The sequence below is a fragment of the Buteo buteo genome, chromosome 13 (assembly GCF_964188355.1).
Source record: "Buteo buteo chromosome 13, bButBut1.hap1.1, whole genome shotgun sequence".
Classification (NCBI taxonomy): domain Eukaryota; kingdom Metazoa; phylum Chordata; class Aves; order Accipitriformes; family Accipitridae; genus Buteo; species Buteo buteo.
In genome coordinates this window covers 29,042,738-29,064,013 of record NC_134183.1, presented here as the reverse complement: position 1 = coordinate 29,064,013, position 21,276 = coordinate 29,042,738, and the positions used below count along the sequence as shown (strand labels likewise).

Here is a 21,276-nt window from a genome sequence, read left to right as displayed (position 1 = left end):
GTCAAGACGCTGCTTGTCAGCATGCTGTTGAGCCATCGGGTGCAAAGTGAACGTGATGAGGAAGTAGTGTTAGGGGAGTTCCTTAGGAGGAAAGACCTGTCTGTCCTCCTTGATTTCTAGTTATCAGTTTGCTTGTTAGTCACAAAGTGTAGTATCTTCACTCATGGAGTGGTAAACACACTGCATGGATTTTTATGCAGAAGTCTTATATAACCATCTCAGTGTGCAAGCCTTGCTAGTTGATTTTACCTGGTTAAACAAAGGTCAATTTTTTCACTTGTACAGTCCAATTTGAGAGTTAGAGAACGTCATTTGAGTGCTCCAATCTCTTAACGTTTGTCTCCAGAATTCACTGAGGAAATACTGTGTTAAATACTGAGACCAGAGCACTACAGCCTTTGCACACTTGTTCCTCTTCGTTCTTGGCTTGGGCTGCGATGCCCCATTGCCCGTCACTCCCTGCCATGGATGTATATGAGCAGACGAGAGCACCACTCAGGAGCTGTAGTCCATTCTGTCCCCGGCACACAGCTGATGTCCTGTCCTCTGCATTTCTGTAGCTTCTTCACTCAAAACAGAGACAGCCAGTTATAAGAAATCAAAATACCAAGTCCATCCCTGTGAAGCTAGGTGATTCATTTTTGCGAAGGTTGTGGGTTCCCTGTGGGGGGCTTTTTGGTGAACACAAGTATAGTAAAATGCCTCTGGGGAAACTGTGAATCAGTAATTTACTTCAGCGATGTGAATGTGCTAAGTGGGTAGGGAACTCGTTATGTTTTGAAGGAGGGAGAGCTGAGGAAGCTGCTGTTGCCGCTTACTGCAGCAGGCAGTTCTTCTGATTGCATGATTGCATGTGTGCTATTGGTAATACTGTTTCAAGACCTAATGAGATTGTTTTTATTAGCCCAAGCACGAACCCCTCAGCATTTTCTGTGACCTCATGGGCGTGGAGTATGAAGAGATGGCCCACTGGCTTTGCCATAGGAAGCTCGCAACTGCCACCGAAACCTACATCAAGCCAATTTCTAAACTTCATGCCATCAATGCCAGAGATGCGCTTGCCAAGCATATCTATGCTAATCTCTTTAACTGGATTGTAGATCATGTGAACAAAGCACTTCACGCTACTGTAAAACAGCATTCTTTCATTGGAGTGTTGGACATTTACGGGTGAGTCTTTTTGTCAGAGATACAACACCTCTTATGTAATTATCTTACCGCAAAGCATCTTTGTCTTTATCACGTAGCGCTGCGTGGATTGCACAAAAAAAACCAAACCCTGAGCAGCTGCTTATTGCAGCTGAAGGAAGTAGGTGTTAAGTTTTGACATGCTATCTAAGATCTTTGTCTTGACTTTCAGGTTTGACATTTATAGTGGGATTTCAGATTTTTGCTGTTGGTAGTTCCTTTATGTATTGCATTGGGGAAAGTTACAAGGGAATTGTCATCTCATGGTTCCTCCAGGGTGGCCCTTCTAGAGAGGACAATGATAACGAAACATGCTCTCCAGGAACATCAGTCTCTTCTCTGTGTTCCTCATCCCTGCCTAAAGAGGGAGCATCACCGAATTGCTCATGTGCAGCAATTTGCCATTTCCTTGTGTGCTTTGTTGCTTGATTGTGGTTGGTCGTACCTGGAATAATGCAATGAATTTGACTGGAGGGAGGGAATTTAAAATTATGGGTCATTTAATCAGTTTTTTTCACTGCACTAGTAATTTTGAGTATCTGCATATTTTAGATTTGAGACATTTGAAATCAACAGCTTTGAACAGTTCTGTATCAACTATGCTAACGAGAAACTGCAGCAGCAATTCAATATGGTAAGTAGGAAATGACTGGCATTTCCTCTTCCCTTTCCCTTCACCCAAGTCCATCCTGCTAATTGGGTCCCTAGTGGTTACGATGAATTCCTTCAGTCTATTAACCAGCTGTCCTGGCCGTGGGCTTTGGGGGATGGGAAAAGATCGACTATCTCCTAGAAATAGATTTTATGACTAACTGCTGCTCTGGGACTATTTGAAATTCCGATCACAGTAACAATTATAAGACAGAAGCAGTGCTTGGCAATTAAGACCCCGAGACTGCCTGTCAATGAGAGCACCGTGCGGATGAAGTTGGAGTTAGCTGTGTCTCCGTAACCTCCAGCGAGAGCCGGTGCACGGGCAGCAGAGAGCCAGGCTTTGCTGCTGGAAACCTGCCACCCGCGCTTCCTCTCCTGGCGTTATTTTTTGAGGGTTTTCAGCCGCATCCTGAAGTTGATGACTGACGTGTGGCAAGAGGCGCCTCTTTGCCCTCCTCCAGAGACATCACGATTCTCTCTCTTTCCTCAGCCTTAGTGATGTTTGTAATTATGTATCTTACCTACATAATGACGAGGCAAGTTATTTATGCCAGGTCTGTTGCTAGGCTGTGCTGCAGTACGGGCATAGCTTTGAACTCTCTTTACGAGCGTACCTCCGTGGCAGCGTGAGCTCACAGGACTGGATCCCCCTGCGCCGTTGTCCATCCCAGCGGCAGGGATGCATGCCGGGGAGCAAGCCGGGTGCTGGAGTGGTGGCTGGGCTTTCCAGCCCCGGTGTGCCCTTTCCGTGCTGGTAGTGCCACGACTGGCTTCAGCTCCATAAGCGGGATGTCATAACTGCTAAGCAGAAGGTATCTTGGAGTTTTCTCAGCTCTCGAGCAAAAATCTAGTCACTGCAGGAATTGTAAGGGGTCGCTTCTTTAGTAAAGATCACTGTCGCCGTGTTCCCTTGCCTGTCTTCACGCCGTTGCTGTAAGGGTTCGTCTCACGAAGGACAGGGCAACGAGGCTTGTGTGTTGGTGCCCCGCCAGGCTACCAAACCCAGCCTCGGTGGACACGGACCCACTGGGCTGCCGTGCAGCTACACGGGGTGGAAGTTGCTTTAAATTAAAGCCCCGTGTCTGGCGGCAGGCAGCAAGCCTTCACATGCCGCCCGGGGCAGCTGGAGCCCGACTGAGGGCAGGCTGCTCGGGCGCTGCCTGGCCGCCGCTTGTGTCTCCAACAGCCTGCCTGGCCTCCCCAGCCACCCGTCCCCTGCCTGGCCACCCACAGCCCGTGAGGAAGATTACGTCTGAAGACATTTTTCACCACGTAATTGCTAATTCCTTTACAGTGAAGCAATGGGTTTATGTTTTCTTTCAGGACTTAGGTTGGATACGGCTTGCCAATAAAACGCTGCCATTGGCTTTCCTGTCAGGAATTAACTTGGCGTGTAACGCAGCCGTTAAGCGGCGGGGTGGGAATGGCTCCCGCGGGCGCCGTTAAGGAGCGCTGCTTTGGAAAGGATGGCGTTAAGCTAATGAAATAAAAGGGATAAACCACTTTGTCAGGGTAGTTTTCTGCTGTCTAGCAGACGTATGCCCGAGAGCTGTGAGGTGTTTGTGGGCTTGTGCACTGAGCTCGGGGGGCAACTGAGGCCAGCTCACAAATAAAGGTGTTTGTGGTAGCCCCCCCAAACCCTGCCCACAGCACTGCTCTTTGCTGCTTGGTAGGGTATGCTCTGAGTTGAGTTCTGCCTGCCGGAACAGTTAGTAGGCATTAAAATTTAAATGGGAGATAAAACATCATTGAAAATAACTAGAGTCAGCACTCTTTTTGTTTTTAAAAAGGGTGCTTGTGCTATTAAGACCATAGTTTGCCTGTTTAATATCTTCTTATCTTTTTTCCTGAAGTTTTAACTCATCTCCTGTGCACAGTTTATTTTGTGATAATATTTTTTAATAAATATACAACTACATTGTTATTGATCTTCATAACCAGATAAAACTTCCACAAAATTTTGCTTAAAGGATTTCTTGTGCTAATATGCCTAGAGTCATTCTTGCAGGTTTTTGCTGAAGAGTAAATTTTAATGCAATGCGTTATCTTAGAAAAAATCAGCAGCCATTTAAGAGAAAATGGAGCTCTGTTCTTTTACAAGCAAACTGAAAAGTATTTATAGTGAAATTTTACTTGAAATAGAGCAGTATTCATAACTTCAAACCCATAAATTCATGGCACATCCCACTTTGTAAGTTGCTGTTCCTGCTCTTGAGGCTTTTTCTGGGTTTTGTGTTGGTTTTTCATAAGAGAAAAGAGCTTGTAGTAATTGTAGGACAATATAGTAGAAAGATAGGAAAAAATAGACCTTATTTGCAGAGAATATGGATAAGTGCTTTAATTTAGTCTGTTGTTTTTAGGCCAGGAAAAAAGGTTAATTTATTTTTCATACCCTTACTTGTTAAAGGGTTTATTCAGTTGAACCTAGCGTGTCACGTGACAGCCTGAATTATGAACTAGTGTGTCACTTGACAGCCTGGATAATGTGCCAAGATGGATTCAAGTGAGAGTTCGATGTATTTATTCTGCATTTTATTTCACAGAAAACTGTTTTCTTTTTGCCCTGTAGCATGTCTTTAAGCTGGAACAAGAAGAATATATGAAGGAACAAATACCATGGACCTTGATTGATTTCTACGACAATCAGCCTTGCATCAACCTCATAGAGGCCAAAATGGGAATTCTCGATCTGTTGGATGAGGAGTGCAAGGTGTGTGTTCAAGGGCTTTCATAGAGAAAGAGGTCATCAGCCGTCCTGCTTCTGGGGCCTCACAGGGAAAAGCCATCTGCATACAGCCATCATTTTGACACTCTGTTGTTGAAAGGATTTGGAGAACATACAAACAGAATTGCCAATTCCAGGAGGAGAAAAAATGGGTTTAGTCACGCTTTTTTCCCCTCCTCTCCATCATGTAGCTGTATCTGAGTCTGGGTCTCTGATCAACCTTTGTTTTGACTCTGGCAACTTTCTTTTTTCCGAGTGTAGCAAGTGGAGTCCTTGGTCCTGTCAGATTTCTCCAAATTGCTTCTTGCTCGGTGTCTCACCTTTTCTCTTTTATCTTAGTTTAATTTATGCCAAGCCATGTACAGGGGATGGCGTATGGTGTCTACTTCAGTGGAAACCCAGCTTGGGGTTCTTGTGTATCACAAAGCATCACAAGAAATCTCTAATGGTGGTGGATGAGTTCTGACCCGCTGAGATGCTGCTCAGTCAGATAACGTACCTCTTGGACCCCCGCCTTCAGGTGTGTGACACTGGGAGCGTTAGTAGGGTTGTATGTGTCACATAGCAGCTACACCTGCCGCTGGGCTGTGCCCTGTCCGGAGTGTTAGAAGGGCAAGCGCATAGCTGGTTACTGGCTTCATGGCTTATGGCAGTGCTGGAAATGCGAGGAGTTGGAGTTTGAAAGCGAACCACGAAGTCTTGTCCCGCATCTTCTTAGTTTCTTTCGCTACTGAAAAGTTTTCAAGACGTTTTAAACGGCTTTGTGTTCTTTTCCATAGATGCCAAAAGGCTCAGATGACACGTGGGCCCAAAAACTCTACAATACTCATTTGAATAAATGTGCCCTCTTTGAAAAACCACGTCTGTCAAATAAGGCTTTTATCATCAAGCACTTTGCTGACAAGGTGAGGACTTTTCCTCCAGTACCTCTTTCCGTGGCTGGTGTTCCTGAGCTTGTGCGTGGGAAGGGATCCTGGGGTGGGCGGCTGCTGCAGGCAGCGACTGGGCAGCGGCATCCCTGGCTCTGCCAGGCTTCTTGCAAAACGTGTGCCTGCCTGTACACCCGATCAGGAGAAGAAAGTTGGCTTGGCAGCTGTGCAGAGCCAGGAACACAAATGAGAGCACCTGGCTCCCGTCACATGCTGTAACCACCAACCATCCTTTTTCGAAGCGTGACAGCTTAGCGTGCTTGCAATTCACAGCATAATTGTATCAATTCCATCAATTCCAATGTAGAAATGCACAAAATAGAAAATTAGGTATCTTACTGTAATTTTAACTAAAGAGCAACAACAAAACGATGTTGGTTTTGCTGCCATCTTAATGTGCAAACAGGAAGAAGGCTAACACACCCTTCTTCTTATCGCCGGAGCGGTGTGTACTGCTCCCACCCTCACCTCTGCTGGTCAGTGAATGGCGATTTCTAGGAAGCTGGACGAGGCGTGCCTCAGTGGAGTGCGTGCATTGTTCAGCTCCCACAATGCATCATCAAACTGAGCAGCTCCTCAATTTAAAATAAAATCCTGTTCAAGCTAATTGTCCTGTTAAACAAAGCGGCTGCCTCAGAATATTGTCACCTTTGTCCAAAAAAGTTTGGAGAAGTGCTGGGATTCTTACCAGTAGGTCTGTATGTGCTGACATGGGGGTTGGAGGCCTTGATTTGCCTCCACTTGCTTTCTCCCAGGCTCTTGAATTCATGTGTAGAAGGAGGGTCTTGTTCTCGTTGCGTCTAGTGTTACCTAAATGAAAGCAGCAAGAACGTCCCTGTAACTGTTTAGATTCATGAGTTCTGTTTTATTTGGCGGATGAGAGAACAAGAAGGATTTAATTAACGTTTCATGTACTGTTCATTAGGCTAAACTTTGATATTTGAAAACAAGGCTTTCCTATGCCTAGTCTGAGCAGCGAGGGCCGAGGAGAGCTAAAAGTAGCTCCGAGCAGGTACTGGCAAAGCTCTAAGCTCTGATGCGCTGTCTGTGCTAAGCATTTTAGGCTTTCCTGTGGGCTTACGTGAATGCCTACAGACATCTCGAAGGGAAAAACAAAGCTGTAGCTGGCAGGTTAGTAACCTCTGTGCCTTGACGTTGTCTTCTCTGGGGGAAGGCAGAGATTCTGCTGCCCTCTCGTGGCATCGTCGCCCGCAGTAAGGACATGAGTGGTACCCAGGTCGTTAATGTTCAGGGTGGGCCTTCAGCTGTAAAGAGACCTTGGGGAGATCCTCTGCCTTCTTCCCCCCCTAGGAATTTTTTGAAATGTTTTGCAGCTTGGGGTGTAGTGTCATTGTGTAAGCACCGATAAATGGCTGTACTGGAAGAGGGGCTGATGATGGCTATCAGTCTGTCTGCTCTGAAAGAACAACATTGCTATAAGGGTCTGCTCCTGTATTTTATAGTCTGCGCTTCTGCTGACACAAGATTGAAGAATTAGTGTGAGGCACTTCATGACAGTTAGCATCCTTACGTTAATTAATATCAAATTCTCAGGTACAGACTTTTGACAATAGTTCTGGGGTTTTGTTCGGCCTTGAATTAGGACAGCGAAATAAATACTAGGTTTTTATCTGACGCTCTGACTGTTCTCTGGTCCAGGAGACTCCACAGCCCTGTGATAAAGGATTGTTATATATTGTCACAACATTCAGACTTTTTATTGTTTCTGGTAAAAATAGTCTTTCTGAGTACAAATGAGGCATCTTCATAATAAGCTGCAGGCAGATCTACTGATTGCCTCTCAGCTGATGAGGTGAGATGAGATACTTTGTTCTGAGTTGCATCTGGATTTCACGCAATTTTGCAGCCCTGGTAACTTCAGTGCAGGAGGTGCTCAACACACGTTTTGATTCTTCACCTTTACTGTAACCATTCAATCACACTGTCTTACCACAAGCATCTCTCAGCACTGAAATATATCTGCTATAATGCAATAACAGTATTCATCTCTATATGTTTTAATGTTTTACGTTTTACTGGAAAGCACTCTCTTTGAGGAAAATCTATATTTAACAAAGATGCACTTGGGAGCTCATCTTTTCAACATCCATGAGAATTACCTGTTTTAAATATGAAAGTTACAGCTGGTGAATTCTATGCAAAATATTCTTATTAAATATTTTTAATACTTACTTTTTTTGTAAAATGATGGTTTTCAGGTGGAATATCAATGTGAAGGCTTTTTGGAAAAGAATAAAGACACAGTTTATGAAGAACAAATTAAGGTCCTAAAATCAAGTAAGGTTAGTATAAAGATTTTTTTTTTTCTTCTTTTGCAATTACCAATCCTTGAATTAAGGGTCATATAAAGTTTCCTATAAACCTAGTGTCTTGGTTTTGTCTGGGATAGAGTTAATTTTCTTTCTAGTAGCTGGTATAGCGATATGTTTGGGATTTAGTATGAGAAGAATGTTGATAACGCACTGATGTTTTCAGTTGTTGCTAAGTAGTGTTTAGACTAAGTCAAGGGTATTTCAGCTTCTGATGCCCAGCCAGCAAGAAGGCTGGAGGGGCACAAGCAGTTGGGAGGGGACACAGCCAGGACACCTGACCCAAACAGGCCAAAGGAAAATTCCATACCATGTGATGTCATGCCTAGTATAGAGACTGGGGGAGTTGGCCTGGGGGGTGCGGATTGCTGCTCAGGAACTGACTGGGCATCGGTTGGTGAGTGGTGAGCAATTGCATAGTGCATCACTTGTTTTGTATGTTCCAATCCTTTTATTGTCTTTTTATTATAATTATTATTTTTTTCCTTTCTGTCCTATTAAACTGTTCTTATCTTAGCCCACAAGTTTTACTCTTTTTCTTTCCTGATTCTCTCTCCCATCACACTGAGGGCGGGGGGGAGTGAGCGAGCGTCTGTGTGGTGCTTAGTTGCTGGCTGGGGTTAAACCATGACACCTACGAAATATTTCTGCCTTTGGTACCAGACCAACTAGAATTGAACATAGTTTGTGTTTTACTTGGCCATCTGTATGAATTTAGAAAGTCCTGTAGGCTAATTTTGCTCCATGTGAGATCAGTCTATATTTAGCCACTGATTTCATTGTTTGTTTTTATTTGTTTTGGTTCCGCTCCCCGGCCCCGAAAAAAACCCCAAACTTTGCTACATTTTCTGTAAAGTCATCGAGGACTTCTACTATACTATAGTAGTATAAGAAGGCTTAACAGTTAAGCCCTTAATTTTGTAATCTGAAAACAGAAGCTCCTTGTTTGTGGCCTGACAATTGAGCAGAAAATTTCTGGAGGAGAGACAAATTCTGTTCCAGAAGCAAAATGAGAGAGGAATGAAATGTATAGACCCTAAGGACATGAACCAGAATTTACGGAGTCTTGCCTTCTTGATGTCTATGAAAAGGAAGATCCCATCTGAACTAAAAAATACTGCATGAAGTAATATTATAGAACAGGCCTTCAGTGGCATCGTCTGCTTTTTTTAATGGCAAAAATGCTAGTTGTGCTCTTCTGAAATGTAAAGGCAATTAACTTGACATTGCGCTGTGATGGCTGTTGGGAATTTGCTAGCTCTAATGGCCCAGGAAGCTGGGTATCAGGGACAGGCTATTTAAAATTATGCTATTCTATCAGGAAAACCAACATTTTTCTCTTCTGTTTCTATTCTGGGCAGATATATGAAGCGAAATGATTGAAACATGTATTATAATGAAAAACCACAGCAGGCTTTCCGCTGAGAGAAATGCTGAAGTGGTTTCAGTGAAGTCAGTTGCTGTGTGTGTGGGAGGCAGGTAGCATCCTCGGGGAGCTGGCGGGGACCGGGTGCCGGTGTAGCTCCGGCTGTGCACAGCGTGGCAGTGTGCTGCGCAGGGCAGAGGTGCAGGGCTGCTCTGAAGGACGTAGGCCAGGGAGTAAGGGGCAGTGGGGACGTTGCTGCCGTGAGAGCATGACAACAGTTTGGGCAGGCTCAGTAGGTTGAATCAATTCAGTCTAAACACCAAGAAACAACATTGTTTTCCTCAATGGTAAATTTCACCCAAACCAGTGTTTTAAAAAAAAAAAGGAATTTCAACTGTGAAGAAAATGGATTTTCAAAAGAAGAATGTTTCACTTCTATTTTTCAGCAGGCCTTCTTTATTAGTAATTATAGTGGGATTGCATTTCTGATTTTGTTGTTGTTGTCACTGTTTTCTGGGTTTGCTGTGCACACTCAACAGAAGGTAATTCTAAACTGACTGCATCATCTGTCATCCTGCCCATGCCCACTCTCACATACAGCTCGCATGCTTCTTTGCTTTCCGAAGTGCATGACACACGCTGCTCTTGGCAGGCACTGTAGTGTTTAGCTATTTATTTTGGCCTTCTCTACAAATCCACCCACAAGACCTCTTTGAACTAGTTCAGTTTCCATGCATGTATCGTGAAAGCAACACAACAGTCTTCAGCCTTTATGCTTGCTACTGGCATGTTGTTAAAATCTTGTGTTGTGGCTCTGTATTGAAAGAAATGATCTGTAAGATTGTTAGCAGCATGTCTGTTAAGTTGTCTGAAAAAATTACAGGGAAAAAATGCTTGCTTGCCTGTTTTCTACCATGTGAATTATCTGCCCTTTGATCAGTGTTTTCCCTCTCTTTGAACGCTCCTAGTGTTCTGTGAAACAAAGAAAATTTATAAGATAGTGAAAACCAAAACCAAAGGAAAACACGAATGCCCCCACCGTGTGGATCGTCTCAGCAATGCTCTCTGCTGCCGGCGGCCATAGATTGCTCCTGTCTTCTGCACGCAGTAACTGAGGCAGTGTCTATGAAAGTGGCACCTCTGAAACGCACTTGCCCATTTTTACAGGCAGATTTTCCCAGAGTTGGGAAAAGGAAATGAGTCTTAGGTACTGATAGCTTAGAAGAGCTCAGCCACCTGCAGTCAAGACACTGGGGATCCCCTTCCCACCCCTGGTGCGTGAGAGCATCAGGAGTTTCAGAGAAAGCGTGCTGCATTCAGGTCAGTTTTTGTCTGGGACGAAAAGACGTGGCTCTGTAGCTCAGACGCCCGTGCGTACCGACTCACTCCGTCCGACTGCGGGCAGCTGAATGAGGTGGCGGTGGCCCAATCACCCTGAACTCTGTTGAGTCAGTGGAAGAGACAGGCTAAATCACCTCCTAGAAATGTCATTTGTCCACCAGCTACAGAGGTAGTCTAAGGTGATCGTGCTCCTAGTCCAGCAGACTCAGGTGAGATAAAGCTAAGCTGTGGTACTCCTTTTTTTAATTCAGGAACTTAGGATACCTTTGTAGCATTCATAGTCATTATATTACGCTGGAGTGCTGTGCTGAATGCTACTGAGGAACGTTTGATGCCTCCTGCTAGCCCGTCTGGCACAACCACAGGGCACAAGTACCATTTTGTTGTGCAGCATGTTTCATTGGATGTCGTGCATGCTCACCAAGTTTTATAAGGCAAAACCGGTTTTTTTATTTTTTAGGTTGTACTTAGCCCAAGCACTTTCTAGTACTGAAAATTGAATGCTCCTATCTCTTGGGAGAAAATGCACAGATGCTAGATAAAAGATTATTCATTGACAGGTAGAGAAGTTCAGATTTTCTTACTCTTATAATGCTTCTGAAGTGCTATAGTTGTCAGTAGAAAGACGTGGTGGTGTTATTTTTAGTTGTAAGTTACTTCAAAGCAGCTATTATATACGGGTGTATTTTGTAGCCATTAGAGAAAGGGAACTGGAAGGCCTGTGTGATATTTGGAAAGATATTTCAAGTTTTTCTTCCACTCCCACTGGCCTGAGAGTAGATCTTCAGTCAGATAAATTTGGCTAATGATTTTTTTTAGTTGATGGTTCCTCTTTGAGGTTGATTATTTCAATTTAGAGTGATAAAGCAGGAATATTCTTTGTTGCCTGCTGGGTTATTCAGTGTCCTAGATATTTCTCAACCACAAAGGAGTCTGGTGCACCACTGGAATATGAGAGGACCCCGTCATTTCCTCCTTAGATCAAAGCAGCCATATATAATTGCAATTGGTACTTCTGAAACTGCTGTCAGTATCTAACAGTTTCACATGGAAGCTGTTGCTGGCTCTATGAAAAAAACCCTCAAATCAGAATTTTGTCTTCAGAAGGAGACTCACTGATCAAACCCACAAAGTGTTTAGTATTAAGTCATGGCCCACTCACTATACTACTAGCTTGAATGCTTTTTTGTGTTTGACCCTGTGTGGAGTTCAACAAAAAACCTGCGCTTTACAAAAACTGAGCCTGGATTCTAACTACCTTAAGCACAAATGGGTGCAATCACTTGCTGGATTCTTACCCTCTGTATTTTTTCTGCTGTTGTACCAGTTTAAGCTGCTCCCAGAGTTATTCCAGGATGAGGAGAAGGTCCTCAGTCCCACGTCAGCAACCCCTTCGGGGCGTGTGCCTTTGTCTCGAACGGCTATAAAACCAGCCAAGGCCAGGCCAGGTCAAGCCAGCAAGGAACATAAGAAAACTGTGGGACACCAGGTGAGTTTGAAGATGCAGCTCTATTAAGTAATCTCTCCCTCTACCTCCCTCTGTCTCATAGGTCTCAAGGTGTGCTGGTGCTTCTTGGGATCCCTTGTGATTTTTGAGAGAGGTGCAGCTGATTATGACTTACAGTTTGGAGCAAAAATACCCTAATTACTAATGCATTTTGGGCCACAGTTTCAGGGAGCTCAGTTCTTATTGTGGTGCCAAAACCAAAACTCATGTTTTTCAAGATAGATTTAACATGCTGGATGCTGAGAATCTTTGAAAATCTTATACTGGGTCTTTTTGATCATGTGCCACGTTGTCTGACTCAAATCAAAAGTGGGAATTCAGTCCCCAGGAAACTTGGTTCCAGTTATCAATGGGTTAAACATAAAATATCCACGTGTATGTGCCAGAATTAAATTAAAAGTATGCGGATCAGTATGGCTGGAGAACTCACTTTTTCTTTGTTACTTTCCACTCAAAAGATTTAACAGGTGTTTTCTCAAGATGGTTATGTCCCCACTCAGTGCTTTATATATGACAGATTGTCCCTCAGACTATACATTGGAGCCAAGGGGAACCTTTTTGACAGTTTAGTACTCAGGTTTTATCTACTTGCCAGCCTGTACCACTTTGCTAGTGAGTAGTGGCATTCTTCTTTTGCTTGGGGCTTCCAGGAGGTCTGTGTGGATAAATCTTTTTATGTTACTGTAGGACAGCCTGGAATATAAATTAGCTCTCAGGGAGTGTAAGTTCTTTGTATCAGGGTCCTCTGTCTATTCTTGAAGATGAACCAACCACATCTCTAGGGGGCTCAGAGTTCTGATAAAATCACCAAAAATGCCTGGGCTTTGTCTGCTGCCTTGGATGGTTGTCGATCCCTAACAAAGATGTTAGCACAGTGTCTGTGCAGTGTCGTGAGCTAGTCAGACTGCTAAGTGAGAATCAGGGAATTAGAGAATGTTTAATTTGCGTATTCATAATTCCTCTGTAACCTTCCCCAAGCAAGGGAATAAGAATAGTTATTCATGCTACTGCACAGAATGCAAATCTGTTTGGCATGTATTTGTGGTACAGGCTGCAAATTCCAATCTGCAATTCATGCAAGAGAACCCCTGCCCAGTTACCATTTTTTATTGAAACTTCATTTCTGATTTTGCAAACAGACAGTATCCTGAGACTGGTAGAGGCCTAACAGTTTTGTTGTCAGACTGAAACTATGAGTTGAAGTATTAGGAATACTCTCATACTACTCCTATCAATCAACCGTGTATATGAATTTATAAATTTTAAAGAAAGCTAATACAAAAGTGATTTTTATCATATTCTGTGTAGAAACAGAGTTTGGCTTGGAATCATGAGTTTAACAGAAAGAGGGAAATCCATGCCAATACGCTTAAAACATCTAAGACGTGTTTTCATAGTTTCCTTTACTTATTAGAGTATTCTGTGGTTAGAAGGATATACTGCAGTATGTTAGGTATTTGTGGTCCTGATACTTTAAAAGTAAAGCTCCTAAAACTCTCGCATATTGGACTTTCAAAGTTCCCTTCAGTAGGTCTGACACTGGGATCAGTGGAGCTGAAAAGATTGATACCTTTTTTATCTTTTTACCACTGTTGATTTTAAATTTGATTTAAAATTTATTTAAAATTAAATGGCTATTTAGTAATATGCCATGAGGTTTAGTCATAAAGAGATTGATTAGACAAAGATTAGGGTAGATGAGACAGTCAAAAACTGAAAACAACTCAGTCTATGCCGTGTTTTTGTAATTTATCACACGCTGATACGGGAGCTTTGCTCCTGTAAAGCCTAAGATTTAGAAGTCTCACTGTATCATAATTCACTCAAAGGTGGTGTCTGAAACTAAAATCTATTGCCATAACAAAACCAAGCTGGTGTTTATTACCAAAAGCATTATTACAAATAAGCAAATATCCCTAGGTCCACTTCCTGAGGTTATCTCAAACATGATTGAGCTTATTGAGGCTATTCCCTGATATTTTTCCCTTTTTCTTTTTCAAAGTTTCGAAACTCTCTTCACCTGCTAATGGAAACCCTGAACGCTACAACTCCACACTACGTGCGCTGTATTAAGCCTAATGACTTCAAGTTTCCATTCACGTAAGCTGGTTCATGTATGGTTCGTATAGCCGGTGCGTGGGAGGGAATTGCCCAAGGCCTTGGAGGATCGAGTTTCTGCTAAACCTTGCTCACTCGGGAGAGAAGTGGTGTGCCTCCTTTCTGTTGTTATGGACTCATTGTGCATGTGTATGTGTACCTACGGCAGGAGATGTTTTGGGATTAATAGAGGGAGAAATACTTCCTGATGCTTTTTTTTTTCTTTTTGGTGATATATGAGCAAAAATACCAGCGTTTTCGTTGTTAGCTGTTTTAAATGTGACTGGCAGTTTGTATTCCTTGAGTTCATTTGACATTTTCTGGAATTTGCTTTGCAGATTCTAATGTCTTATTCCTTATCTTTTTTCATATCTGAACTTGCTTAGAGCTTTTCTCAAAAGTCTGCTTAGAATCTGGGCACACAAAGTCTCCCATGGCTATTGGGCAGGCCAGCGGGAAGCAGGACAGGACAAGCAGCTTGCAGCAGCCGATGGGCTCGGACAATTCCCCAGTTAGGCTGTCCTCTGTTATCGCTGAGTTGCAGAAGCACTAGCTGGATTTGTTAACCACCCATCACATCCCACCCCTGCTCCCCCTCTGTGCCACTCCTGTCCTGGGTGTGCGCAGGGCCACAGGTCCCATGTAATGCAAAACTAGCCCCACACCCACAGCCTCTTTTTATTCCTACCTAGATTTGATGAAAAGCGGGCAGTACAGCAGCTGAGAGCTTGTGGTGTCCTGGAGACCATCCGAATCAGTGCAGCTGGCTTCCCCTCCAGGTGTGTTTGCCACTTTTTAGATTGCTTTCAGCTGCAGCTCTCCTTTCTAAGAGAATTATTCATTGTTGGGACTGACACTGTCTCTGTTTTTGGGACAGGTGGACATACCAAGAGTTCTTCAGCCGTTACCGTGTTCTGATGAAGCAGAGAGATGTCCTTAGTGACCGAAAGCAGACGTGTAAAAATGTCCTGGAGAAGCTGATTCTGGTACTAGAGTTAGTGCTGAGAGCATTTGGAATCTGAAGGAGTAAAGATAGCGTCCCTTACGCCCTCATAGCCATGCTATTTTAGTAGTTCTTCAAAGTACTAAACCACCCATATTAGCACAGAAACTGCAGAATTTCCCAGTGTATCACAGGAAAGGAAGACAGTGATTTTAAGTGTGGGTGGGTTGAGGGTGAGCCTTAACTTGCTTAAGGGCGAGATGCGTTAACCACATCTTAAGTAAGGTTGGAGTTACCTGGAGGTTTTCTAACGTGGAGGTGTTTCTGTCTGTGTATGCGTTCGTGTCTTTCACACTGGTCCTCTCAGCTCCTGTGCTGAAGTCAACCTTTTTCACTCCTTTCGTCCTTGTGACCCTGTCTCCCTGCCTAGCAGCACTGTGGCTGTCCTCGTACCTCAGCAGCCTCTTGCTTTGCCTCCTACCTCCAGTTGCAGCCCTACATTCCCAGGCTGTGCCATCCGCACCACTGGCTCTGCACCTGAACTGATGTGTTTCCTGGGATTTCTTAAGGACCGATGAACAGCGGAGGGCAGTCAGGCTCCAAAGAGCCAGTTCCAGCCAGTTCTCAGTAGAAGACGATTAATTGAGACTTACTCAGAAGTGTCAGTTAGGAAGAGAAGGAGACAAAGCTTACAAAGATACAAAAGCAAGAAAGCTTACCTTGCTGAAGTGCAATGCCAATGTTAGGATGATTATGGAAACAAAAAAAATAAATACTGTGCAGGCAGGTTGGGGCTCAGCTTTTAAAATTCTGTGTTGTTGGGTGGACTTAACTGAAGTCTTTTGGTTTATATGCATGTGTCTGTATTCATAGTGTTAATGTATAGTGTTAAATGTATCCTAAGCTGTAGCTCTTTGACTGCTATTCCTTTTAACTTATCATCAAACAGTCAACAAAATGAATTTTTTTCAATGTACCTTTGTATATTCTCAGTTTTTCCCTCCAAGGAGTACTACAGCCTATAGAGATAGAGTATTATTCTCTTTCTGGTTTAGTTCTGAAATTTCAGATGTGTTTGAGCAGCAGGGAGAAGCTTTGTTCTGGCTTAGTCCTGACGCTGTAAACGATGTGTTTAAACGATGTACATGTTTGAAGCCCCAGCTGTTTTGTTTGTACTGTGTAATGTGATTGAAGATGGACTGTTCAGAGGGATCATCTACAATTTAAGCAGGAAATTGTACATGTGCATTGCCTGTATTGCTTTCATGCTCTGGGCCCCTTCATCACCTCCTGTAGCCTACCACGTCTCTTACAATCTTTGTGGCGTTCTTGTCTAAGCAAAAATCTCACATTACTCATTTAGGCCATGCTTGTGGCCTTACTGTATTAATTTGTTAGCAGAATCATACAGAGAAAATACTCTCCTCCACTACATAATTTAAGTCTAGGTTTACTTGAAAAATTCCACATATAATTTTGCCTCTTTACTAACTGTACTTTCATTTAGCCCTTCATGCATTTTTTTTATCCACTAACATTTAATGCTGTAACTGATGCTCTTTTTACCTCTGAAAATAGGACAAGGATAAGTACCAGTTTGGTAAGACAAAAATATTTTTCCGGGCTGGTCAAGTAGCCTATCTGGAAAAAATAAGGGCAGATAAGTTGAGAGCTGCCTGTATCCGCATCCAAAAGACGATCCGAGGCTGGCTGATGCGAAAGAAGTACGTGCGTATGAGGAAGGCTGCCATCACCATTCAGAGATATGTCAGAGGGTACCAAGCACGATGGTAAGCAACGCTCATGGGAAAACCCACACTAGCCTCAATTCAGATCCCTTTAAGTAGGACATTTAAATGTGATACATTTGTTCTCTCCTTCCTATACTGGCTGGGAGGAAATGATTTTCCAGGGAAATTAAGGAAATTGAATATAATGAGTGTGTCTGTCCTGCCTGGTTTTGACCTTCCTGAGAGGACAGTAGCACCCTTGCTGTATGATGCTTAGAACAGTATTTTGTTAGTGGGAGCAGAGTACAAGTAGTACTAGGAGATATGTTGCAGGTGAGGTAAAGCAGGACTCTTGGTTGAGTCCTTATAGCCCAGTTGCTGGGTGCCCTCCCAGCTGGGTCTGTCTGTCCTTCTGGAGAAGCCATTGCTCATCCAGGGTGCAGCTGTGAAGGGAGGTACATCAGTCAGGAGTCATTTGTTTGGATCGACTTCTGAGGGATGGCTGTGGATGGGCCAGAGGAAAGGGTAGGAGTACAGGTGGTATTATTCAAAGACAAGGTAGTTACAAAGACTAAGAATCAACTTTCAGAAAGAGGCTTATGTTAAGATGCTTTGTAATTGTCTTGCTGAGAGGGCCAAGAACGAGCAAACATTTTCTACAGGTTGAGGTTAGGAGAGGAGATCTGGAAGGTAGCATAGTGGAAATAGCTTTAAAGCTGGAGAAAAGGTGATGAGAAATTAAGCTGAGTTTATCTTGTCAGTTCTACAGCACAGTTCTCAGAGGAAGTGAAAATATTTCCCTGTAAAATCTTGCAAGGTTTCTGTTAATTTATCATTCTGTTGAACTGCCACACAGTAGAGTAGCAAGAAAATACTCTGGATCACTCACAACATTAGGAAGAAATGGACGTAGAAAATGTAGCTCTTGAGAAAGAGGATAAAGTTACAGGATGTAAAAAAAATAGTATTCAAGCACTGGAAAATAATTACAGGTATTATTTGTAATCTTTTTCTTGTTTAGCTATGCCAAGTTCCTGCGGAGAACACGGGCTGCCATCACTATTCAGAAGTTCCAGCGGATGTATGTGGTCCGCAAAAGATACCAATGCATGCGAGCTGCTACTATTGCTCTTCAGGCTCTCCTAAGAGGTTACATGGCCAGGAACAAGTACCAAATGGTAAGAAATCATAATGTTTTACTTCTTCAGTCTAGCTTTATTTCCACATACCTTCAGGACGAAGCTGCTCTGTGGTGTCCCCTTGGGAATCTGAAATGTTTGTGTGCATGCTGTTACACATAATGCACAAACAAAATACCACAGCATGGATTGAAGGACAGCACCTGGAAATTAGAAAGATCTGATACTGCAATCAACGAACTTGTCATTTTAGAGATATTCATGTCATCTAATATGGATGTACCTAGACCTTCAGTGCAGTCAGTGGAGAATCTAACAGGGATTTACAGCATTTCTCACTTTTTCATTTGTTACATAGAATGTTGAGACACTTAAAATAATACATATTGAAAATGGCCTTGTGTGAATGTGCCTCCATGAGTCCAAATCGGTATTGCTCACATCAATATACATATGGGATGCACTACTATTCCTATTCCATCCCTAATTTCAATGATTCTGAAATGGCTGATGGAATATACTGAAGGAGATTAATGTTAGCAAAGAGATACCCACAGAAATAGGAGATTAAAACTTACGCATGGGTTGTTTTTTTTTATGTTGTGAGATTATGTAAGATGTGTTTTTAACAGTGATCTGACAGATGTGACAAAGTGAGAAATGGGTCACAGCAATATGTGGACTAAAAGCCATCTTAGGAAAATGCCTGAAGTTAGTTGCATGAGTGATACACACCCCATCTGTCCTGTAGCACAGAGTTTTATAAACCTGTTATATTCCTTCTTAATAGAGATGGCAGATTGCTGGAGGGGTCCCCGTAAGGGGTGGTCAGACTTGCCTGTCAGGGATTATCCCCCTCAAGCAGTGAATTGTTCACCGCAGCGAGACATGAAGTTCTGACGACGCACCTGCGGTGTGTTGTGTATACGTTGTCCTCCTAAGGTTGAATTTTATTAAAGCTGAGATACAGGGATGGCCAGAGAGAGAAGCGGAAGCTCTGCATGCCAGGGGAAGGTAAACACAGTTGTTCTGAAGTTCACGATGATTGCAAGTGAGTGAAACTAAAAGGTTGCCTTATGGCCGCACACTGGGGCTGAGCTGTGACTCTGTCAGTAATAGATGGTACACGTGTTGTTCGTTAGGATTGTGAAATGTACCTGTTGTTGTTGTTAGAAGAGAGGGCATGTGTTGCAGTCACATGACTAATATAAGGAATTTAAAATGGTTGAATCATCTATTTCACACATCCTGAGGAAAGCTTCTGCCCGAGACATTGCGATGTGCTTCTCGGCTTAACGAGGAGTCTAGTTCCTCCACAGCTTTTACATAAGCTTTCCTGGGAAATACCTGGTGAATTAAGTAACTTTTCTGATACTCTCACCTTACGTTGGAGTGTCCTGTTTCCTCCCTGGACTGCATGGGTGTGAGAATTCACTGGCAGATGAGGACCGTCCCCGCACGATGGAGGTATTTTATGTGACTTGTTGCTGCCAAACTTGAGGTGAAAACGTTGTTGAAAGCTAGTTGTGTTCGAGCTGTTCAGACGCCTGTGGGTAACCTGAAGGACTATTCCAGGAAACGTGTAAGAAGGAGGCAGGAGGCAGGAATGCCAACTGCACGACAGGCAGTCAGAAGGACTTTGGCTTTTGACCTTGCTATGCTTTTGAGAAAGCTATTTCCTTACCTCAGTGTGCTATTTAACTGAGTGCTGGTACTTCAAGTCTCTTTTTTTCTTCAGAAATAAACACTAAGGGAGAAGGTTTGTGTGCCTTATAATCTTGCCACTTTGCTAGTGAACCTTTTAAATTCGTTGATCTCTAAATGTGCAATTCTAACACATTTCAGTTCATTTGAAGAAGTATAAAAGAAAATAAAATTGTTGTTGCCCTACTAGTTTGTGTTATCAGCTGTGTGGTAAAACAGCGTAAGAATGTGATCTTTAAACTACCAAATCCAAGAAATAATATAAAATCTTAAATAGTTTTGTTCTTTATAATAAACTGTTCAATTTGCAGAAGCTCAGAGCCCTGAAAGCCTTGTGGGTTTGGGCATGCTCTTCAAGCATAGCTGTGGTCTGCTGGAATTCAGGTGCTCCAGACCAGGTGGATCTCTGATTGAATCAGTGGGTGAAGGATCCAAAAACAAGTGGTAGACTCTTCCTAGTGGAAGTCTCTGGCCACCACACTGATGAAGGTTGCTGGCATTCTTGACTTTTCCATTAAAAATTATTTTTAAAAAATTATTATGAAGTTGGGGTATTTTACAGCTCAAAGCTTTGGTTGACATTTCTGCCATGAAATAAGTTGGAATTATTACAATATAAAATTTCTGATCAGAATAAATGGAGATTTTTCCATGCTGGCAAGTCTAAGATATGTCAAAAAAGGCAAAACAAAAAAAAAATTTAAAAAAGGAACACTGACTGGAAGTTGTAGTTTGGTGAGCTAGACTACGGCTGCTATTTTTAATAGCTGCTACAATGTACTCTGGGTTCTGGTGGGTACTAGCTGCATGGTGTATCAAGTGTGGTAATTTTAAACTGTATATTGATGAATCCTATGCAGCATATGTCAATGATTCTAAGATGTTTCAAGAGAAAAGATGTATTAAAGAAAAAAAGGGATTGTATTTGCAAGGTACCATATATTTTTGCAATTAGCTTGGATCTGACATCAACAGAAAGGAATGTCTGGTTCTTTGGTGTGTTTCACTTCTTCCTTTCCATGTTTTTCCTTCTAGTTCCTTTTCATTTTATTCCCTGTCATCTTCCTTATTCCTGTCTTCTTTTCCTCTTCTTTTTTGTTTAAATTAATTCCATATTCATTTCTTGTTACTCTTCACCAGAAGTTTCTCTTTTCAGACTAAGGTGTCTCTATGTACATCATCTTTACACCTCTCATTATGGAGTCTGTTTAACTGAGCAGGTGCATTTTGCAATTCTAACACCCCTTGTGGTGTTTTTTCTTAACTGTAGATGCTTCGGGAGCACAAGTCTATTATTATTCAGAAACATATAAGAGGCTGGCTGGCTCGAGTGCACTACCGTAGGACCTTGAAGGCAATTGTTTACTTGCAATGCTGTTACCGGCGCATGATGGCCAAGAGAGAGCTAAAGAAACTGAAGATAGAGGCCCGGTCTGTAGAACGCTACAAGAAGCTTCACATTGGCTTGGAGAACAAGATCATGCAGCTGCAGAGAAAAATTGATGAGCAGGTAAAAAGCTCCCTGGCCTCAGGGAAAATCTTTAGAAATCTTGTATTTCCTTTCTCAGTAGCACTGTGGGCATTCAGAGAAGAATGCGCTGAATTTTTATTGTAAGGTATCAG

The 21,276-nt window shown here is 42.8% G+C and overlaps 1 protein-coding gene across 9 annotated transcripts in view; it reads left to right on the top strand.

The window, feature by feature from the left end:
* The window catches only part of MYO5A (myosin VA), a 105,530-nt gene that overhangs the window by 53,036 nt on the left and 31,218 nt on the right, over positions 1–21,276 (top strand). For all 9 annotated transcript variants that reach the window (XM_075045292.1, XM_075045290.1, XM_075045288.1 and 6 more), the window contains 12 exons: positions 905–1,170; positions 1,741–1,822; positions 4,412–4,552; positions 5,347–5,472; positions 7,716–7,799; positions 11,861–12,022; positions 14,043–14,140; positions 14,830–14,916; positions 15,015–15,123; positions 16,659–16,870; positions 17,832–17,988; positions 20,924–21,163. In XM_075045292.1, the coding sequence (XP_074901393.1) occupies positions 905–1,170; positions 1,741–1,822; positions 4,412–4,552; positions 5,347–5,472; positions 7,716–7,799; positions 11,861–12,022; positions 14,043–14,140; positions 14,830–14,916; positions 15,015–15,123; positions 16,659–16,870; positions 17,832–17,988; positions 20,924–21,163 (1,764 nt within the window). The remainder of the gene's footprint in view (positions 1–904; positions 1,171–1,740; positions 1,823–4,411; positions 4,553–5,346; positions 5,473–7,715; positions 7,800–11,860; positions 12,023–14,042; positions 14,141–14,829; positions 14,917–15,014; positions 15,124–16,658; positions 16,871–17,831; positions 17,989–20,923; positions 21,164–21,276) is intronic.